Source organism: Sorex araneus, chromosome 5 (assembly GCF_027595985.1).
Source record: "Sorex araneus isolate mSorAra2 chromosome 5, mSorAra2.pri, whole genome shotgun sequence".
NCBI classification, from domain to species: Eukaryota; Metazoa; Chordata; class Mammalia; order Eulipotyphla; family Soricidae; genus Sorex; species Sorex araneus.
In genome coordinates, this window is record NC_073306.1 from 145103020 (window position 1) to 145124858 (window position 21839).

General features: G+C 64.0%; 1 protein-coding gene across 3 annotated transcripts in view; it reads right to left on the bottom strand.

Annotated features, from left to right (window-relative positions):
- Positions 1-21301, bottom strand: part of TBC1D14 (TBC1 domain family member 14) — a 48828-nt gene extending 27527 nt beyond the window's left edge. The window contains exons 1-4 of one of the 3 annotated variants that reach the window (XM_055138365.1): positions 20780-20880; positions 18926-19022; positions 13985-14729; positions 6684-6804 (exon numbers count right to left, since the gene is read on the bottom strand). In XM_055138365.1, coding sequence (XP_054994340.1) covers positions 6684-6804; positions 13985-14712 — 849 coding nt within the window. In that variant the 5' untranslated portion in view covers positions 14713-14729; positions 18926-19022; positions 20780-20880. Of the gene's footprint in view, positions 1-6683; positions 6805-13984; positions 14730-18925; positions 19023-20779; positions 20927-21206 lie in introns of those variants that run through there. The other 2 variants (XM_055138366.1, XM_055138367.1) reach the window with 2 other exon arrangements.
- Positions 21302-21839: the final 538 nt, after the last annotated feature.

A 21839-nucleotide genomic window follows, 5' to 3' on the forward strand; every position in this document is an offset into this window, starting at 1 on the left:
CTCAGCTCTAGCTACTGTGTCTCACGCCAACTTCAGCGGTTCCCCTGCACATTGCAATCAGCACTTCATTCTGCCAGCCAGACCCGAATGGGTGCTCTGCGTGAGAGACGCTAGGTCCAAGCCGAGCGCAAGGGGAGAGACAGAGAACCAGCACTAAGTCCGCCCCGACCTCTGACCCAGCCCTACGGGTACTTAACACCACAGCACTGCTTTGCTTTCAAACACACTTTGGGGCTGGCCGCAAGGCCCGCAGCACCTGGTTTTCCCAGGACCCCCAGCTTGAGGCTCCTGCGGGCAGTGCCCTCCGCCTGAGACTCGGCCCTCAGGGTCCCGCGGGCAGGGGTGCTCGGCGCTCCTGCTCGCCTGCGTGCGGAAGGGCACTTGCTGCGGGCACAGAACTGCAGCTGTCGCATTCAGCACTCGGGAAGCTGCTGCCCGATTCCCTTCTGGGCGCCGTGGTTCTGGTGAGAAGCCAGAAGCCCCCGTCTCCACGGCCAGCCGCGTCGCGGTTCCCCGTAAGTACAGCGCTTTCCTAGGACCCCCCGCGCGGCTGCATCACTCGACAGGACGTGCCAGGGCGGGGCGGGACTGCCAGACTTCGGACATGTTCCATGATTACTTTCTCCTATTTATTTTCCTGCGTCGTACTTTGCTCCTCTCCTTCTGAAGCTCAACAGCTAAAGTGTTAGGCTTTTATTTTTAGTATTGCCCCAAATTTCTTTAAGGTGTGTTATTGCTCCTTTTTTCTCTTTACGTTGTTTGGACCAGAATTTTTTTTTTAAAAAAAACTGATCTATCTTAAGACTATCTTCTATGTTTATTTTGTTTGGGGGGCTACATCCGGCAGTGCTCAGGGGTTACTCCTGGCTCTGCACCCAGGAATTACTCCTGGCGGGCTGAGGAGGCAAGATGGGATGCTGGGGCTCGAACCCAGGTTGGCTGCGTGCAAGGCAAGTGCCTTTCCTGCTGTATTACCCCTCCCTCCCTCCCTCCCTCTTTCAGTTTTTGGACTACACCAACTCTGCGCAGGGCTCACTCCTGACTCTGCATCCAGGTGTCACTCCTGCTCAGGGGACAATACGGAATGTCAGGGATCAAACCGAGGATGGCCACAGGCAGGACAAGTGTCTCAGCCCCAGAACTATCCATCCACTCCCCTTTAGAGCTACACGAGGCCCACCCACTCCTGCCCCGATCATCTTTATTCTGTTGTGGAACTGGCCTGACCTTTTATTACAGTTGCTACAGGTTTTAGTTAGAAACTGTTGATGTTGGGCCACAGAGACAGAACAGGGGTGAAGGAACTTGCCCCGTGAGAGGCACAGCAGAGCAGCTAGGGAGCTCTCACCTTGCACACAGCAGCTGACCCAGGTTCGATACCCGAGCCTGCAAGGAGCGACCCCTGAGTTTAGAGTCAAGAATAACCCCTAAACACTGCTAGGAGTGGCCCCAAAACAAAAGGAAAATGCTGAACTGAACAAGAATTGGGGGTGGGGGCTGGAGACACAGAACAGCAGGTTGGCACTTGTCTGGCACATGCCCGACCCAGGTTCAACCCTGGCAGCCCGTAGGCTTCCCCGGGCACCACCAGGAGCAACTGCTGAGCATCGCTGGGTGTGAACCCCCCCCTGCTCCAAACAGAGACACTTGCCTTGTACACAGCCCCCCCGGGTTCAAACCCTGGGACCAGACCAGCCCTGCCAAGGGTGGTCCCGAGCACAGAGCCGGGTAAGCCCAGAGCACCAGGCCTGGTGCCGAACCAAACCCAAACAAGAGCGGTCGCGTCGCTCTTCTCTGCTGCCTCCTCTTGGCTGCCACGGGCTGCCCTCTCCCCGCTGCTGCCTCCTGCGCCGGTCACTACACTGGCGTCTGCCTCTCCCCCGCAAGTGGAGACCTGCCCCGTTTCCCACACGCCAGGCGGAGCAAGGTGGCACGGCCACCTTTGGAGCCCCGGGTGCTCCTCTGGGAATTTCGCTCTTTCTGCCTCCCCCAGACCTGGCTGGGCCCCAGGCCCCGTGCCAGCAGCCCTGCGTGAGCTGTGGCCTGACTCGCACGGGCACCCCACACTCGCCCCGCAACAGGCCGGTCTGTGATCTGCGTGGGGTCCAATCCCAAAGTTCCGTCTATGACCCAGGGTCGGATCTGTGGCTTCATGACTGGGAGTCAGCCCGGGCACGGGCGATACCCCGAAGGGTCCCCTTTCGCGGCTGCCTGGCTGCCTGCCCCTTCCCACTCCCCAGCCACACAAGCGGAGTCGGAGCAGGGTATGAGGCAGCGCCCCCTCCCCAAGCCCCCTGTCTTGTTCTAGCCCCTTCCCTGGGGTTCCGCTGCAGACTCGGGCTGCTGTGGTGTCACAGCCTGGGGGGGCGGGGCAAGAGCAGAGGGTTGAGAACGAGGCACGGGGCAGGTCCCCACAGCAGTGCTCTGAATTCAGGGCAGAGGCCCCGGAAACCCCGTCCACGCAACTGCCCAGCACGGGTTCTGGGCTGCCCTGGACTCAGGGCGACTTCGAGGAAGGAAACAGGGCCGCTGCTCCGAGCCTGGTTTTCTCCTGGCCGCCTGCTAGTGCTTCCTCCCACGGTTCCCAAGCTGCCCCCACATGCCGCTGAGCCGAACCTCAGCGCAGCGCGAGGAGACCCCTCACATCCAGCCCCGGGCCGCCCAGGCCATGCCAGAGATACCAACCAGGGTTGCCCAGGGGTCCCCGGCCAAGGCGAGCGCCCGCTACAGGATCCTCCCGGCCGGCGCCGGTCTCCAAGTCTTTTGAAACTGGCTCAGGCTCATTTCCACAGGTGTGGGGAGGATGGGTACGAGAGCAAGTCTCCATATTCTGGGGCCAGAGAAACAGTTCAGCAGGGAGGGCGTCTGTCTCACACATGTCCCATCCGGGTTCCAGCCCGGCATCCCATATGGTCCCCGAGCACTGCCAGGAGTAAGCCCTGAGCATTACCAGGTGTGGCCCAAAACCCCAAATAAATAAACAGAATTTACTGTATACTATAGCTGAACTTGCAATAAACTTGAACACCCCCCCACCCCACCTTGGCCTGGCCTCTGTGCAATTCACACTGATCCTCGCCTTTCTGAGCACCCGGACTGAGGAGTATCAGTGACGCTGCCCTGGATTGGCTGCCTTCTGGAATTCTCTCCACCAGCAAAGAGCTGACCTGAAATTCCAGAAGGCCACCTGAGACACGCGGGGACCCGCACACAGGGACGGGAGAGCCCCAAAACCCCAGTCACCGCCACCAGCTGCGTCAGAACACAAACGGGTCCATGTCTGACGCTGAGGCCGGTTCCTCACCAGCACGGAGCGTCAGTCCGAAAGATTCACCCACTGTTCAGAGCATCCCCCAACCTTACAACCCTTGGGGCTAGAGCACAGGACAGCAGGGAAGGTGCCCAGACCCGGGTTTCATCCCCAGCACCGCACAGGGTCCCCGGAGCCCCGCCAGGATTGATCCCTGAGCACCACAGAGCGCGGCTCAAAACCCAAAAACGTCAAAATAAATTAATAAACCAGGAGTATATTCCCCACTCCCCAAAAGGCCAGGCCCAGGACCTTCGGAGCCCTTTGCGGTAAGGGTGTCCCTGCCTGGCTCTGCCTGGGCTCTGCATCTGCCACGTGTCACCTCTTCTTAAGGCTGACGGCACAACCAGTCACCTCCAGACTTGACCATCAGCCAAGCACCTGCCCAGCTGCAGGGCAGGGTGAGAAGATGGGGGAAGGGTCCTCAGGTCTGGGTCTGAAGGGGTTGGAGTCCGAGTGCACCTGAGGAAGCTGAGGAGCCTGAGGGGGCTGAGGGGGCTGAGGGGGCCTCAGGGGGCTGGGGAATCTGATGGGGTCTGGGGGGGCTGAGGGGTATGGGGGTGCTGAGGGGGTCTGAGGGAGCCTTAGGGGGTCTGAGGGGCCTGAGGGGGCTGAGGGGGCCTGAGGGGGCTGAGGGGGCTGAGGGGGCTGAGGGTCCTGAGGGGGCTGAGGGGGCTGAGGATCCTGAGGGGGCTGAGGGGCCTGAGGGGGCTGAGGGGGCCTGAGAGGGCCTGAGGGGGCTGAGGAGGCCTGAGGGGGCTGAGGGTCCTGAGGGGGCTGAGGGGGCTGAGGGGGCTGAGGGTCCTGAGGGGGCTGAGGGGGCTGAGGGTCCTGAGGGGGCTGAGGATCCTGAGGGGGCTGAGGGGCCTGAGGGGGCTGAGGGGGCCTGAGAGGGCCTGAGGGGGCTGAGGAGGCCTGAGGGGGCTGAGGAGGCCTGAGGGGGCTGAGGGTCCTGAGGGGGCTGAGGGGGCTGAGGGGGCTGAGGGTCCTGAGGGGGCTGAGGGGGCTGAGGGTCCTGAGGGGGCTGAGGGGGCTGAGGGGGCTGAGGGTCCTGAGGGGGCTGAGGGGGCTGAGGGTCCTGAGGGTCCTGAGGGGGCTGAGGGTCCTGAGGGTCCTGAGGGGGCTGAGGGGGCTGAGGGGGCTGAGGGGGCTGAGGGGGCTGAGGGGGCTGAGGGTCCTGAGGGTCCTGAGGGGGCTGAGGGTCCTGAGGGTCCTGAGGGGCCTGAGGGGGCTGAGGGGGCTGAGGGGGCTGAGGGTCCTGAGGGTCCTGAGGGGGCTGAGGGGGCTGAGGGTACTAAGGGTCCTGAGGGGGGCTGAGGGGGTCTGAGGGGGCTGAGGGGCTGAGGGGCCTGAGGGGCCTGAGGGGGCCTGAGGGGCTGAGGAGGCCTGAGGGAACCATGGCAACGGTGATCAGTTCCTCCCAACTCTTCCACACAGAAGCCCTCACTCTTTTTTTTTTTTTTTTGCTTTTTGGGTCACACCCAGCAATGCTCAGGGGTTACTCCTGGCTGTGCACTCAGGAATTACTCCTGGCGGTGCTTGGGGACCATATGGGATGCCGGGGATCAAACCTGGGTCGGCCGCGTGCAAGGCAAACACCCTACCTGCTGTGCTATCGCTCCGACCCCAGAAGCCCTCACTCTTCAGGGCGTTGAATCCCCTGGAACATTGCTCTTTGTCTCTCTGTGTCCCTGCCCAGAGTGATGGTCCTTAGTGATGTCTGTGGCAGGGTTCTCTCCCCCACAGGCTCTCCCGGGCCTGCTCTTGTTCTTTAAGGTAAACTTCCTTTTCACAACCTCTGAGAAACCTGAGAAAACCAAAGCGCGGCAGCATTTCCTTCCGACGTGGATGCTGAGCTTCCACAGACCCGGCGCCAGGCAGACGAGCGCCCAGGACACGTTCTGGCAACTAAAAGCGCCACAGCACTGACAGCTCCGAGAGGGGTCCCCCAGCCTGAGCCTCCTCCCGGGCAGCCCCCATGTGGGGCCTTCGGAGGCTCTTGGGGCCAGGCCAGGCAGCTCCGGTTACAGCCTGTGGCAGTGACGACTCAGTGTCAAGTTGCCAGAGTAGCTGACCGAGCTGTCTCTACCACGGGGACTCTCGGCTTCACAGAATCCACGTTTAAAAGCAACGGATCGAGGGGGCCGAAGCGATAGCACAGTGGGTAAGGCATCTCGCACACGGCTGACCAGGTCCAATGCCCAGCACCCCCAGAGGCTGACCCAGGTTCAATCCCCGGCACCCCAAGCGGTCTAGCCAGGTCTGGTCCCGAGCCCACCAGGACGCAGCCCTGTGTACCACCAGGGTGGCCCCAAACAAAACCAAAATGACCGAGAAACACAGAGCAATTCAAACACCATGTCCGGGTACTAGACGCCTGGGGTCACATCTACGGAGCAGCTGCTCCTCTGCATCATGCGAATGAGTATTTCTTAAAAAGAATAACTCCAAGCGTGTCCACTGAGATGCCCAGGAAAGCCCCGTGAGCACGCGCCTGATCATGTTTCGAAGCACTGGCTCTTGTGCTCAGCAAGGCGCGGCCCACGGACAAACGTCAACAACCTACAGAAGCAACCTGCGACACGGAAGCACCCAGGCTCTCTGCTCGCACGGCCGGACGACTCCGACGGCCGCCACAGCAACGCTCATCGCCGCCGCACCGGGAACGGCAGGTGTGGACAGCCACCCGCGCCGGCCGGCAGCTGCGGGGGTGCAGCACTCACCCCGCTGCCTAACGGGCGTGCACCTGGGGGGCTGCCAGCACCCACAGCCACCCTGCCTGGTGCGAGGGCCTGGCTGGGCCTCCCGGCGTGCCCTGCACAGCCCCTCAGCCACCCGGCCGCGTCCCTGCAGCTCGGGCCGTGTGCGGCCTAGACACATCCTCTTCAAGCTGCCGTGCGGGGACAGGCGAGGGCACTGGCCACTCCTGCTCCCTGGGGCTCCTCCCGAGAGTCCACTGACAAACGGGAGAGAGTGGTGGGCTGGAGCAGGCTCCGCCTGAGGGAGGCCCTGGCACAAATAACGCCCCCTCCCCCCCGCCAGCCCTCAGCGCGGGAGCAGGATGCCGGGAAGCTGGAGGCCAGGCCTCAGGCCCGCAGGCTGCAGCCCTTCCACAAGGAGCAGGGGAGGCAGCTCAGAGCCGGCAGGGGAAGGGGTGGGAGCGGCCCCGGAGCCAGGCGTGGGGCTGCAGCACCAGACAGGCGTCACCCTGACAGCAGGTGCCCCCAACCCAGACCCAGTTCCGGCAGCGCGACCTCTCAGGGACACGCAATGCAAAAGGCTGACAGCGCCCACCCGGGCCACGTGGCCCGTATGGCCCCCACCCCCTGTGCCCATGGGGGAGCCGAGGGCGTGCCGTGAGGGCCTCGAGTACCTTCTGCGTTTTCCTGGACTCTTTCTGAGCATTCTCTCGCGGTGACGCTTTTCCGAATAACTTCCATCCCAAGTCACTCTGTTTGCCAAGTCTTGCATTTTGTTTTCTAGCAAGCAAATTCCTATAGGGAGAAAAATAGAGGGTTAGGGGGGTGCTGGGGGCGACCCCGAGGGAGAGCATGGCAGATGCCCCACGGCGGGCACGGGTGCTGCCAACATGTCCCCCGCCCCCTGCACACAGACACACGCGGGAGCGACCTGCAGGGACGTCATGGGCTCGACCCTCGGGGCAGCGGGGAGAGTGCGGGTGGGGCCACGCCCCGTCCTGCTCAGGGCTCCCTCGTGGCGGGGCTCGGGGAAGCAGAAGTGGTGCTGGGCACAGCCAGATGCGTGCAGCTGAGCCCCTGGCCCCCGGGGCATTCCCCTAGTCCTGGCTCCACGGCCAGGCCTCACCCGCATGAGATGGGCACAGTCTGCCCAGGACCTGGCGCCCACCTTGAGGCTGCTGGTGGGCACACAGGAGTGGACGGACGTGGCACGGCAGAGAAGGTGCCTCCACATCCACGGCCAGTGGGGGCTGCTGGGGGCACTGCGGGGCGCAGAGACCAAACGGTGCCCGGGGCCGGGGGTGGGGCCGGCGCAGTGCCAGCGTCACCCGTGGGTCTGGCGCCGTCGCGGCCCGGCGGGAAGCGGGGATATCGAGCACGGGGCCTGACCGGCGGAAAGGCGGCAGCCACCGCAGCCGGCTCCGGCCACAACAGAGATCCCCCAGGACAGATCACAGCCCGGGGGCCCTGAGAGGAACGACAGGTCAGCGGGGAAGGGGCGAGAGACAGACGCTCGATGCAGAGTGCTCTGGCGACAAGTGTCCACCCTGAATCCCTGTCCTGCTCGCCGGACGCAGGGGCCTGGGGCCTAGAGCGTGGCGGGCAGGACGGGGCTGGGACACCTTCCATCCACCCGCACCACGGGGACTAAGGTCTGCCCAGGGAGGTGCTTCTGCGGACGTGAACCGGCTTCACCCTCCACCCGCCCCGCCCCGCGCCCACACCCGGGTGCGTGTCCGGAGGCGGGAGCGCAGGGGCCGAGGACAGGCCCAGCCCAGGCTGGCTCGGCAGGTCCCACAGGTCCAGACACCAGCAGGTTCTCAGAACTTCAGGGCGTCCTGGGAAGCAAACTCGGGTCCTGCCCCTCGAGCGGCTGCGTCCAGACCCGGGGACTCTCACCCTCGTGCTGGCGACAGACCCCAGCACCCCGTTCCCACGGGACCACCAGGCACCTTCTCCCCAGCTCGCAACCACGTGACAGTGGTGACCCATGACCTCAGAACCGTGGGGTCTGTGCCGCTGCAGCCCAGGTCGGGGAGCCACAGGGGAGACACCCCAAATCCATACAAACAGTGCAGAGCAGACGGGGGGCAGCGGTCACACCTGCCAATCCCAGATCCACCCCTGCACACATTCAGAAGCACCCCAGAGCTAGAACGCAGGAAAATGTGCCTGAGGGGAAGGGGGCGGCGGGCCCTGCACTAGAAGCACCCGAGAGGGAGTAGCCCCCAGCCGGCCCCCAGGGGACAGCCCTGCACAGACCTGTCCATCAGGAGAAGCGCCGGGGACATGGCCATGGCAGCGGGAGCAGCAGCACCATCCCCGCCTCTCCTCTCCGTCCTGCACGGGTCAGCCTCCTTCCTGCTCTGAGAGAAGGCTGAGAAGGCAGCCAGCGGGAGGGAGGAGGAGGGAGAGAGGAGGAGGAGGGAGGAGGAGGGGAGGGAAGAGGGGCGGAGCCAGGTAACAGGGGCCCCAACAGAGAGACTGACCTCAGGCCCCTGACCCTGAGCCCGACACCAAGCCCCTGACCCCAACAGAGAGCCTGACCGCAGACCCCTGACCCTGAGAGCCTGACTCCAGGCCCCTGACCCTGAGAGCCTGACCCGGGCCCCCTGACCCCTGGTCCCTGACCCCGGCCTGCCCTCGTGCCCTGCGTGGCCTGTGCTGTGAAGGCACCAAGGATTGGGTGCATCACTGTCACTGTCACTGTCATCCCGTTGCTCATCGATTTGCTCGAGCGGGCACCAGTAGCATCTCCATTGTGAGACTTGCTGTTACTGTTTCTGGCATATAGAATACACTACGGGGAGCTTGCCAGGCTTTGCTGTGCGGGTGGGATATTCTCGGTAGCTTGCCGAGTTCTCCGAGAGGGACGGAGGAATAGAACCCGGGTCGGCCGCGTGCAAGGCAAACGCCCTACCGGCTGTGCTATCGCTCCAGCCCAATAAACGCTGAATAATGCCACCCGTTCCTCATTCCCTCGTTCCCTCGTTCCCTCACAGAGTCTCCCTCTTTCACGGAGACTGAGACCGCGGACAGTCTCAGGGTCAGCAAGAGCCCCCCTCGGAGCAGATGGAATGGGCGGGCGGTGCGGGTGGGAGCCGCGTGCTACCCCGTGCTGTGGACAGGTGACAGCCCGCGCGAGGGCACCGGCCTCCCACATGGCTCAGCTGGGTCCCATCCCTGGCACCACATGTGGGCCGGAGTCAGCCCTGAGCACAGGACCAGGAGTCAGCCCTGAGCACTGCGGGGGGGGGGGGCAAAGACCAGAACCACCACCCACAGCACCAAGCAAACCCCCTGTGGGTGTCCACACCGGCGAGTGGCCGGTGGGGCAGACGTGCGAGCGAAGAGGAAATGTCACTTCTGGAGAGAGACACCTGGGTGCCCGGGGCCCATCCCAGGGGAAGGCCATATGGCCGGGGCTGACGCCGGAGCAGGCCACTTCCTGGACATGAATCTGCCGGGCGAGGCCCTGAGACAAACCAGGACTAAGCAGGACAACGGTGTCAGCCCGGCACGAGGCCCCTCTGGACTGTGAGTGGAGAGCAGAGTGCTGCTGGGCCAGCTGACCCTGGGGAAGGGCAGCCTAAAGTGCAAAGTGCGATTCAGACAGAGAAGACAGAGTCAGCGGGAAAATCCGGATGGTCCCAAGCACCAAGTCTGCCAGGCCCCTGCGAATCCAGCAGGCCAGGGTGGGCACTCGGACGGCCAGTGTCCCTGGGAACTGACTGGAAGCGGGTTCTGGAGCCCCAAAGAGACCTGGGACTGGACCCTGGTTCCCACATGTCCCACAACATCCTGAAGATGACGCCAGTGAAGCCAACCACACTGGGGACAAGCTTGAGTGAGGCCTGAGGGACGCGCAGTGGGCAGGGCGTGCGCCCGGCAAGGAGCTGACCCGGGATCCATCCTAGCCCCTCAGAGGGTCCCCGCGCACCTCCAGGTCAGGGGTCAGCCCCGAGCACCTCTGGGTATGGCCCCAAACCAAAAGCAAAGGCCAGGGAGACAAAGTCCAGCTGGACACGGGCAGGGAGGCTGGCAGCGGGGCAAACGGGCATACGCACAGGGCGGGAACAGGGCCGGGAGCTGCAAGGACACGGGCCAGCACAGGGCGACCCCGGGGAGCAAAGGACCCACAGGGAAGGGCCACACAGCTCCCGGGGCATCGGGGTGCAGGCGGCACGGAGAGACCACTGGGTTCCGTGTGCTCCAGCGGGCGCCCCCGGGTGCCCCTGTGCCCGTGCTCCGGGTGGCACAGAGCAGTGACGGAGAGCGGCTGCCGTGGCACGGAGGACAGGGTCATCCCCACCCTCGAGTCTGGCCGCCCACATGTGTCCTGGGCCTCAGCAGAGGGGCTGAGGGGATACCACAAACACATCTGGGAGCATTCGGGGACCCCAGCGAGGCTCAACAAACACCACGGTGACCAGAGGCTCAGCAAGGCCTGGGCAAGGGTTTAGCCCTGGGGAGAGAGAAAAATTTTCACAAATTTTCTTCTACTGAAGTATTAATTGTGGCTGTGTGCCTGCTAAGGCTGGGGAACCGGGAAGGTGGCGGGGGAAGGTCACCTGGTGGGGGACGGGCTGGGCCATCGCAAGCCCCTGGCACCTGTATTAGGAGCAACCCTGTACATCACGGTGCTTGAATAAAGTATTTTATTTTTCAAAAAGTGCGTTTAGGGGTCTGGGCGACAGAACAGCGGGCAGGGTGCTCGCCGTGCACATGGGTGACCTGCCTGACCCCCGAGCCCGCCCTGAGCACGCTGGGTGTGGCCCCAAATCCCGAAAGGGCACATTGATGGAGCGGGAGGGAGCCCAGTGGGCGAGGGACTCGCTGTGCTCACACGTGACCTGGGTACGATCTCCGGCCCCACATGTGGTTCTCGGGCCTGGCCGGGGGCGATCCCTTAGCACCCCAGGTGTGGCCCCAACAACAGAACCTTTCTGTACAAGGGGTTTCTCGGCCCCAGGCGGCAGCGGCTCTGCCTGAGGGTGTGCGTGGGCGGGGGTGGGGGAGGAGGGCTGGGAGGCAGGTGATCCCCCCAAGCGCACACGAGCAGACCCAACCCTCTGCAATGCACGTGCAGCCTCCCGGGCCCCTAAGCGGGTCTGGAGCTGGTGAGGGGAGAGGTCTGAGGCTCTGGGCGTTGGGCACAGCCCCCACAGACAGTCGTGGACCCCCCTTTATCCTCTGCTTTAGAGCTGCTGGCTCCGGGCCCGGGGCCGAGAGGTGGGACAGTGGGAGGCGCTGGCCTTGCACACAGCCCACCTGCAACTGGGTCCCCGGCACTGCACTCCGCTCCCGAGCCCGCTGGGCGAGACTCCTGGGCGCAGAACCCAGAGAAGCCCGAGTGCCGCTGGGTGTGGCCAAAAGCCCAAATAACAACAACAATAACAATAATAATAATAAATAATTAAAAAAATAAAAGTAAGGATACTGGCTCTGTAAGGCCAGATAGCTCAGGGCAGGCACTTGCCTTGCATGCAGCTGCCGGGGCTTGATCCCCACCATCCACGGGTCCCCTGAGCGCCGCCAACAGTGACCCAAGTGCAAAGCCAGGGGTCAGCTCTGAGCACGAGTGGGTGTGCCCCGAGCCCCCGCCCACAGAGAAAGATGCTGGTTCCCATGCTGGTTTCTGGAAGGGGAGGAAGCTGGTGCAGCCAACGGAGACTCTGGGGCCGAGGGAAGCACCGAGAAATGGCTGAAGGGGCCTTTCCTGTCCCCACCCGCCCCACTGCAGGGCCCTGGAGGAGACGACCTGCCCCCCCCCCCCAGTGCTGGCCCCCTGCAAAGGTCTGTTTGGTTTCAGTTTGCCCCCCAGCAGAGCCCAGGGCTCACCCTGGCTCTGTGCTCTGGGGGCACTGGCGGGGACCCCCGGCTGGCAGTGTGGACGGCCAGCGTGTCCCCGCTGCAGTCGCTCCAGCCCTCTGTGCCCAGCAACAGGACACTGCGGGGCAGATTAGGCAAACCTGGATGACTCATCGGAAACCGCAGGCCGGGAGGCAGGGGAACAGCCCGCACGGGAACCACGGCCACAGGCCTGCCCGGGAAGGGCACGTCCCGGCTATGACGCCCACAGAAGGGGGAGCAGGGAGCCAGCTGGAGGCTGCGGGCGGGGTTGCCTGTGGGTGACCAGAACCCCCAACGGGCCTGTTCCATACCCTGCCCCCGAGAGGCTGCGCAGCTGGCAAGGCGCCAAAGCCAGGGCCCAAGCAGGGGACACTCGTCCCCACGGTGCCGCAGGAGGCCCTCCTGGTGACGACTGTCTCCCTGATCCCCAGCCCCACCGCCTGCTGACGGCTGGGAAACTCCTAGGGCCAGCTGCACGGCTGACAACCCCGACCGAGGGACCCAGCGGCAAGGACTAGCTCGAGCAGCACAGCAGGAAGGGGACAGAAGCAGGGAACTCGGGGAGACACCAGAGAGGCCAAGTGACTCGTCCAACGTAGCACAGCAGGAAGGGGACAGAAGCAGGGGACTCGGGGAGACACCAGAGAGGCCAAGTGACTCGTCCAACGTCATGCAGATTCTAAGTGGGTGAGATCACACTGAAAGTAGCCAACCCAACTGCCAAAACAGTTAAACACACACACACACACACACATAGACACACACATTCACATACATATTCATATATACATACTCATACACACAAACACACACACAAACACATAAACTCACATACACAGAAATACACACACTCATAGACACACACATTCACATACATATTCATATATACATACTCATACACACACACGCAAACACATAAACACACACAAATACACACACCTGTTCACACACACTTATACCAACACACGGTTCAGTCACCTGCATCCTCGCTACACAGCCACTCCCGCCCACTCCCTCACACTCCCTCACGCCGTCGTCTGTCATGCTCATGACCCACATTCCTACACACTCACTGATACACACACACACACACACACACACACACACACACCCCAAGCACACCCTTGTCTCTTCCCCACTCTCCCCCTAAGCCGAGCCGACTGTGGCCACCTCCGCCACTCCCCTCTCTACACAGGACGCCAAGCCCCTGGGGACGCGGGCCACTTGGAGCCGGCAGAGAACCAGCCCCAGCTCTGCCCCCCAAACCCCAGCAGCTTCCAGACCACCGGCCCCAGAGGCCCTCCGGGTGGCAGAGCAGAGGGCAGGGCCTGGGGGTCAGCCACCTCCTCCCCGTGGCCCCGGGGGCAGCTGAGAAAGTCCTGGAAGCTCGTGTCCTGGAAGGCTGGACATGAGCAGGGACGGTCCTTCCCATACCCCCAGACCTGCTGAGACCCCGCCTCTGGGCGTCCCAGCCCCCCCTCCCTGCCCGCAGATGGGATCCAGCACCAGTGGCACCAGCGAGGGACCCCCGCCTGGGGCGCCCTCGGGCTCTTCCCTGCCGCCCCCCTGCCAGTCCCCTGCCCTCTGTCCACATCAGCGGGGCTGGCCAGGCGACACCATGCTCAGCCTGGTGAGGCACAGTGCTCGGCGAGCTCGCCAGCCTGGCCCTGCCAGCTGCAGCGGCCACCCGGGCCCAGCCCCCACGGCGAGGCCCAGCCCTCACGCCCCTCATCAGCCCTGGTCTGGGGGCTCCTGGGGTGGTCGATGCAGAGCAGGGTGCAGGCAGCTGGGGGCCCACGCAAGAGCACATGGTGACCCAGAGGCCCGCACCCGGGTCTGGCAGCAGGGCTGCAGGCGGACCAGCGCCCCCGAGACACCCCTGCTCGCCTGAGCCCCTCGTCTCAGCAGAGCAGGCCTCACAGCACCAGAAGAGGCAGCTGGCCCAGGAGTCGGGGAGTGCCCAGGACACAAACAGGGTGAGGGTCCCCAGAGTGACTCTGGACACGGTAGGCCGGGCAGCAGCAAGGACTCCACCTGCCCCCGTGTGACCCCCGACAAGGCACCTCTGACCCAGGGAGCACCTCGGGGCTGAGCTGGCCCGGCCACAGCCGCCCGCCAGTACCTGGACAAGAAGCTGCCGACGGAGCCCAGGAGGCCGCGCTTGCTCCCCTCGTCCGCTCCGTCCGCTCCGTCCGCTCCGCCCACTCCGTTCAGCCGGTCCCCCTGCACGGGTGTCCGCAGTGCCCCGGGCCTGGTCCTGAGCGAGCTCAGGGTGACGTCGGTGAACCGCGGATCCTCATCGTCATTCTCCAGGGTGACAATGGCGCTGGAGCTGCTGGTGACCATGAGGTCCAGAATGTCCTCGTTGCTGGCCGACAGCTCGGTGCCCAGGCTGGACGAGCTGCACAGCGAGCCATGGTCACTGCTGCGGGCGGTGCGGGCGCCGGGGCTGTAGGGCCGGCCCGAGTCGTAGCCCGTCCTGGGGAACGTGGAGGCCTTGCGCACGGCCGGCTCAGGGGCACTGCCGGGCACTGTGGGCACACAGGGCGGCAGCGGGCACGCGCTCTGGCAGCTGCGCGTGGGTGCCGGCGCCTCTGCCTCCGCCCTCCGGACAAGGCCCAGGCCGCAGGGCACAGGCTCCGGGTCGCTGATCTCGAGCGTGGGGATGCCTGAGTCCGCCGAGCAAAGGCTGTGCCGGTCCTCCAGGCCACCAGCTGCCCGCCCGGGGCCCTGCTCGGGCGCCTTGAACGTCGCTGGGTGCAGGCTCTGTGTGGGCCGTCCCGGGCGGCCATCTACCACGCCCATCACGGCTGCGCCATGTGTGGAGGGGCCCAGGGCTCCATCACTCATCTTGTTCCCAGGAGAAACTGGGGGCAGAGCACAGACAGGAAGGCGGAGGTCAGAGAGCAAGGCCAGACACGCCCCAATGGCCCCCTGGGCACCCGCAGCCTGTCCACGGGGGTCCTGCAAGACCCCCACAGCTGTTTCCTGGGAGAGGCCACACCCCAGAGAGCCCAAGGCAGCCAGCGGGCAGGCGTTTGCCCTAGACACGCCAACCCGGGATCCCCGAAGCCACGGTGGGTCCCCCACGACTACCAGGAGTGATCCCTGAGCACCACTGGGTTTCTGGCTCTAGCCTGCACATCCTTTGACAAAGGGAGGCCCAAAGGCCAAAGCTGGAGCAGGCAGAGTCTGCCCCGAAAAATGCCACCCCCAAGCGAGGGCTCAGAGGCCAAGCTGGGGGGAGCCAGGCCGTGGGGGAACGGGGGGGCGCAGACAGCACAGGGCGGCTGCTGGGAGAAGAGAGGGAAACTAAAGCCCAGTGACAGAGGTAGGGGCACGGCGGGCAGACACGGCAGGCACACACAGCGGGCACACAGAGAGGTCACACACAGTGGACACGCACAGCAGACACGCACAGAGGACACGCACAGAGGACACGCACAGCGGACACGCACAGAGAACACACACAGCAGACACGCACAGAGGACACACACAGCGGACACACAATCAGGCGCTGGCCAGGGCTGGGCTGGGCCAGGGAGGAGGGGCCCGCCCCACTGTCCTTTCACTGATGCCAACTGGATCCCAGGAGCAGAACCCCAAAGACCAGCCCCCGCCCCCCCAAGCCAGCCCCAAGGCGCCCGGCACGCTGCACCTCCTGAGGGTCCCAGCACTGCAGGCGGGAGAAACCTCCTTTCCCTGCAGGCCACAGCGTGCTCGGGGCCGGGGGAGGATCTCCCCATGGGGGCCTCAGGAGGAAGCACGGGCACGAGGGACAGGCCAGGAGGGAATGAGCTCTCCAGCCCTCCTGTTCTGCTCTGACACGGCTACATATGGGACGGACAGAAACAGCCTGGGGACAGGACTCACAGACGGGCAGACAGAGGGCAGACAGAAGGACAGACAGATGGGCAGAGAGGACAGAACAGAAGGACAGACAGATGGGCAGACAGGCACAAGGCTTCTAGAAACTCCAGCCTTGGCAGGTGCCCACCTGTGCCCCAGGAGACCAGTGTGGGTCCCGCCATTCACGCTGGGCCGCCAAAGGGACAGAAGTCCAAAGCCTTGGCCTGTCCTAAGTAAGAGTGACCACAGAACACCGGCGCAGGGCGGGTAACTGCCCAGCACATGAGCTGGCTCAAATCACGCACCGCACAGTGTCTCCCGAGCAGTGCCCAAGAGCAGAGCCAGGAGCAAGCCCTGTGCCCTGGCCCGGCACGGCACGGCCTCAACAGAACAAAATGCTGGGCATCTACTCGGGGCCGAGGCCGCGCTGACCCCAGCCGCAGAGGAAAGGGGCAGTGTCCAGCTCGCAGGCAGCACAGGAAAGATGGGGCAGGGCAGCCCGAGGCATCCGCAGTCCAGCTCTGGGTCTTTGGCACCGGCTTCGAGGAAAGGGCCGGTGCCAGCCCTGGTGCCTGGGCCTCAGCAGGACGCCTGCCCGGGCAGAGCCACCCCTGCTGGCTGACAGGCCTGGGTTCCACAGGGAGCCCTCCCCCCGCACCCCTCTCCCCCGCCCAGAGCTCCAGCACGGGCACGAAATCAGCGGGCATGCCCGGGAGGGAGAGGTGTGCCCTGCAGATGCAGCCCCAAGGCTCCAGCCCCCAGGAAACCGTCTGGGCCTGGGAGACCGTCCACCCCTCCGGAAGCCACACAGCCCCCGAGGTGGCTCCTTTTCTGCTCCTGAGAGGCATCTGGGAAGCCAAGCCCACATCCCGCATGCTCCAGAAGCAGTTTCTGAGTCACATCCAGAGGGAGGAACTGGGATGCCCCTGGCCCGCCCAGTGGCTTGGGGCCACCACGGCAGCCGGGGCCCTCCGAGGTCCTCCTGTCTGCTATCACCACCGCGAACCCCACTGCGGCAGGGGCCGGGGGCTGGGCAGGGCTCGGCCCCAACCCTGCACCAAGTCGGGCAGGATCCCCCAACAAAAATAAGCACATGGACAGCTACATGCAAAAGCATAGGCTCAGACCTCGACCTGACACCATGCACAAAAGTCAGATTAAAATGGATTGAAGACCTCAACATCAGATCAGAATCCATAAGGTACATTGAAGAAAAGGTCGGCAAAACCCTTCATGATACTGAAGCTAAAGGAATCTTTAAAGGAGATACTCCACTGGCCAAGCAAGTGGAAACAGATAAACAAATGGGACTATCTTAAACTGAGAAGCTTCTGCACCTCAAAAGATACAGAGACCAGAATACAAAGACAGTCTACAGAATGGGACAGGATATTCGCCCAATACCCATCAGATAAGGGGTTGATATCAAGGATTTACAAGGCACTGGTTCAACTCTACAGAAAGAAAACATCCAACCCCATCAGAAAATATGGCGATGAAATGAAGAGAAACTTTCTCCAGGAAGAAATCTGACTGGCCAATAGGACCATGAGAAAATGCTCCTCATCACTAATCATCAGGGAGATGCAGATCAAAATAGTGAGGTATCATCTCACACCACAGAGACTGGCCCACATCCGAAAGAACAAAAGCAACCGGTGTTGGCATGGATGTGGGGAGAAAGGGACCCTCCTTCACTGCTGGTGATAATGCCAACGGGTTCAGCCCTTTTGGAAAACAGTGTGGATGCTTCTTAAAACATTAGAATTTGAGCTCCCATTTGACGCAGCAATACCACTTCTGGGAATATGTCCCGGAGAGGCAAAAAAGTAGAAATGACATCTGCACTTGTATGTTCATTGCAGCACTGTTTACTATAGCCAGAATCTGGAAAAAACCCGAGTGCCCAAGAACAGATGACTGGTTAAAGAAACTTTGGTACATCTACACAATGGAATACTATGCAGCTGTTAGAAAAGATCAAGTCATGAAATTTGCATATAAGTGGATCAACATTGAAAGTATCATGCTAAGTGAAATGAGTCAGAAAGAGAGGGACAGACACAGAAAGATCGCACTCATCTGTGGAATATAAAGTAACAGAATGGGAGACTAACACCCAAGAATAGTAGAGATAAGTACCAGGAGGATTATTCCACAGCTTAGAAGTCGGCCTCGCATGCTGGGGAAAAGCAGTTCAGATAGAGAAAGGACCACCAAGTAAAGGGTGCTAGGAGGGCCCGGTCAGGATGGGAGATGCGGGCTGAAAGTAGACTACAGACGAACATGATGGCCACTCAATACCTCTACTGCAAACCACAACACCCAAAAGGAGAGAGAGAGCAAAAGGGAATGCCCTGCCACAGAGGCGGGGTGGGGTGGGGGTGGTGGGAGGGATGCTAGACCATTGGTGGTGGAAAATGGGCACTGGTGGAGGGATGGGCACTTGATCATTGTATGACTGAAACGCAAGCACAAAAATCTGAAATCTGTAACTGTACCTCACAGTGATTCTCTAATTAAAAAAAAAAAAAAAACAAGCAGAGGAGGCCCCAGCCGTGCTAATTCCCTAGATAGCATCATCGGGGAGGGCGGGGGCAGCAGTGACCTGGGCTGAGCCCCCTCCCCGCTCTCCAGGAGGAGTCCGAGTCTTCCCGCAGACACACAGCCCTTCTCCGCCCTCTCCCAGCAGGGACCCCAGCCCCTCTCCCTGGCAACCCCCGTCATTCTCTCCGGGTCTCGGGGACCATGTTTCCAGGGGAGCCTTCAGGAATTGGGAGGGGGGATGCTCTGGGAAGAAGAACTCTCTGGGGGCTAACAGGACCACCGAGCACCGCCAGGCTTCCCTCGGCAATCCAAGCTTGTCAGAGACCCTCCCGGAGGGCACATCACTGACAGCCCGCCACTGCATCCCCGGGACCTCGAGCCCGCGTGCAGAGAATGGCCCGGGCACAGGACGCGGGGTGAAGCCTTCTGTGGGGTGCTCTGGTTTGGGGCTGGGGGCTACTCCTGGCTCTGGGCTCGGGTGTGCGGGAGGCCCCTGAGGGCGGCCAGGTGAGTGCCGGGTGTGGCCCTGCAGGTAAGACTGCAGCATGTGCAAACCAGGCACCACGCTGCTCCGTCCCCACCTGACAATGTCCCCTCACACCTGCATACCCCTGACCACGAGAGCCCACCCCACACAGCCCCCGCCACGAGAGCCCAACCTGCGTACCTCAGGCTCGCTCCAGGCAGGGCAGTGCCGTTCGCTCCCAAGGGCCCATCTGGGCGCCATCACCGGACCCCCTCTAAACAGCACAGCGCCCACTCCCCTGCCAAATAAAACCGGCAGTAAGGCGGGAGCACAGGATTTGCGACAAGAACCCTGGGCTCAGCCCCCCGGGACCCTGCGGCCCCAGCTCCAGGCCTGACGCAGCGCCCGGGCACTCTCAGGGGTGGGACCCTGGAAAAGTGGAGGACGCAGGCCCCCGGGGTCCGTGACAGCCACGAAGGGAAACGCAGCTTCCTCTGTGTGTCAGCTCCAGCAGTGACCCGGGGACAGCGGCAGAGCCACGGCATCAGGCAGGGCCCGGGCGAGGGGAAGGAGCCCACAGCAAGCGAGCCACGGCGGGAGGTGGCCGCGGAAGGTGCCGGCTGGGCTGTTTTTCTTCCCCAAGGCAGCGGGCAGGGCCAGCCGGCTCAGACCCACAATTTTAGCAACTCATTTGCATCAGTAGGCCGGGCTGGGCAGCCACTCGGCACCACCCCAGGGCCCACAACTTCCCCATCTCAAAAGGAGCCAGCCCGGCACCTTGTCACCAGACACCTGCAGCCCGAGACCGACACACACCCGCCTGCGTCCCCAGGAGGCGAGCAGACGCCAACTCCACTCCCACGGCCCGAGGCACCCACAGCATCCTGCCCAGGGCTGAGGCTGGAGTGTGGCACCCCCTGGGGTACAGCCTGGTCCTCAACCCGAGGCCTCTCCAGAGGACAGGCAGGTGCCAGGTCTGGGGGAGGCCGTGCAGGAGGCACAGGAAGGAAACTGAGGCAGGAGCGAACAGAGGGTGGGCTGGGGGCAGCCAGAGGAGCTCGCACAGCCCAGAGCCCGGGAGGTAAGTGAAGTGACACTGCCAGGCCTGGCCTCCCTGACCATCCACCCACTTGAAGGGGCAGAGCCAGACCGGAGCATCAGTAGATCCTGATCCCTGCCCAGACAGGTCTACCCGGGGCGGAGGCTTCTGAGCCCCCAAGCTCAAGTGCTCAAAGGTGCTCTAGGAGGTTAAGTAAGAATCGGGGAGTAAGAATCCATGCTGGAAGAGAAGCCAGGAGTGCGGAGGCTGCTAGCATCGGTGGCCACAGAGCCCCCAGCCACACCTCCTCCACGGAGCACCAGGACTGCCCGAGAATGGAAGAGGTCCTGGGTCCTGAGGCCCTGTGCCAGGCCTCCAGAGGCCTCAGCAGCTGAAACAACTGTGCCTGCAGCAATGCCACAGCCACCGGCCCTGGTGGGGGACTGAGTCAGCAGGGTCCCCGGGGCACGCCCACCACACAGGCTGCCCTCTGCTGCAGGGGTCTCCCAAGTCTGGGGGATGGGGTGTCCCCAAGCTGATTCTGGGGATCAGAGAAGGCGGGCACACAGCTCAGGGACGGAGTTCCCGGGAAGACGGGGACTGGGGCTCTAGAACCCGGGAGGGACTTGGGGTTTCCAGGTTGGGGGGATTCATGCCCCGTGGGGGGGTCATGAGGTGGGGATCCCCAAGATGTGGAGGGCAGCACGGGGTGGGTGGAGTCAGGGCCACGGGGTCGCAGGTGGAGATGGATGAGAGGCACGCGCAGGGCCCAGAGGGAGACTGAGTCCAGGTTCAAAGTGGACACGGAGAGTCCAGGGCGCGCCCGGGACGGGGGTCTCGGGTGGAGGAGCTGCCGCGGCGCGCGGGGCCAGGCGGGGGACGGCGGTTGCGCGCTCCGAGCCGGCCGCGGCCCCCTGAGAAACTTTGGCCAAGTTCGGGGTCGGCGCGCGCGGACCCCGAGGCCGCAGCCCCGCGCCCCAGGTCCACGCCCGCCCGCGCCCCGCACCCTCGCGTACCGGAGTCAGCGCGGCCCGGACGCCATCCTCGGGGCCCGCGAGCCCGCAGCCCAGGCCCGGGGACCCGCGACTCGTGCGGCCGAGAGCCGGGCGCAGCGACCCGACGAGCAGGTGGGCGCGAGCCGCCCGCGAGCACCAGCGGCCGCGGCGCGCGCCCGCGGCCCCGCCCCACCAGCGGCCCCGCCCCCGGCGCGCTCTCCCCGCCCTCATCACTCTGGCCCCGCCCCCGCTGGCCGCGCCCCGCCTCCTTCCGGCTGCCGCGCGCTTCCGCCCGGGCTGCCGTGCCCTCCGCGCCGCCTCTGCTCCTCGAGCTCGCTCCGCCGCCCCTCTTCCGGCTCGCTCGCCGCGGCCCCCGGGGCGGCGTCGCCCACCCTTGCCCTGCGGAGGGCCGCGCGGCGCCGAGAGGAGCTGCCAGGGGCCCCCTCACCTGGCCGGCTCCGCCCGCGGCCATCTTGGCAGTGGGAGGTGGCCGGGAGGGCGGGCGCGCGCGGGCGGCAGGCGCGGGCAGCCGAGCGCCGAGCGCGTCGATGGGCGCCGTGCCTCCACTCTGTCTCTGACGTCGCCCTCCTCGAGTTAAACGGTGCCCGGCGCCGTGCCCGATCCTCCGCCCGCAGCCGGGGCGAGTGGCGCCCACCTCTACGGCAGGGACGGAGCTGCCCATGGGGAGAGGGGACCGGCTTGGCACGCGCCCGCCCGGCGTCGGCCGGGGCTCTGCCCACTGTGGGCCTCGGGGAGGAAGGATCCGGACGGAGGCGGTGACCTGCGAGTTGGGCGGGTGGGTGGGGGGGCGGTCTGAAGTCGCTTCCCTCTGCTGGGCCCTGCAGAGCTCCGTGCTTGAAGGGTCGCGAGGAAAAGCCGGGCTGTGCCTCCTGATGGGGTTAAGGAGTCGCCCAGGCCGCGCTCCAACCGCCACCATGACAAGGGGCAGCTGTTCCCAGCCCCGCCAGAGCCCGGGGGTCACTCACCTGACCCAGAGGGACGAGGCTGGGGCAGACGGGGGTGCCCCCTGGCTTGCTGGCGAGCGCACGCATTGGCCTCCAGCTGCCTGTGTGGGGCTGGG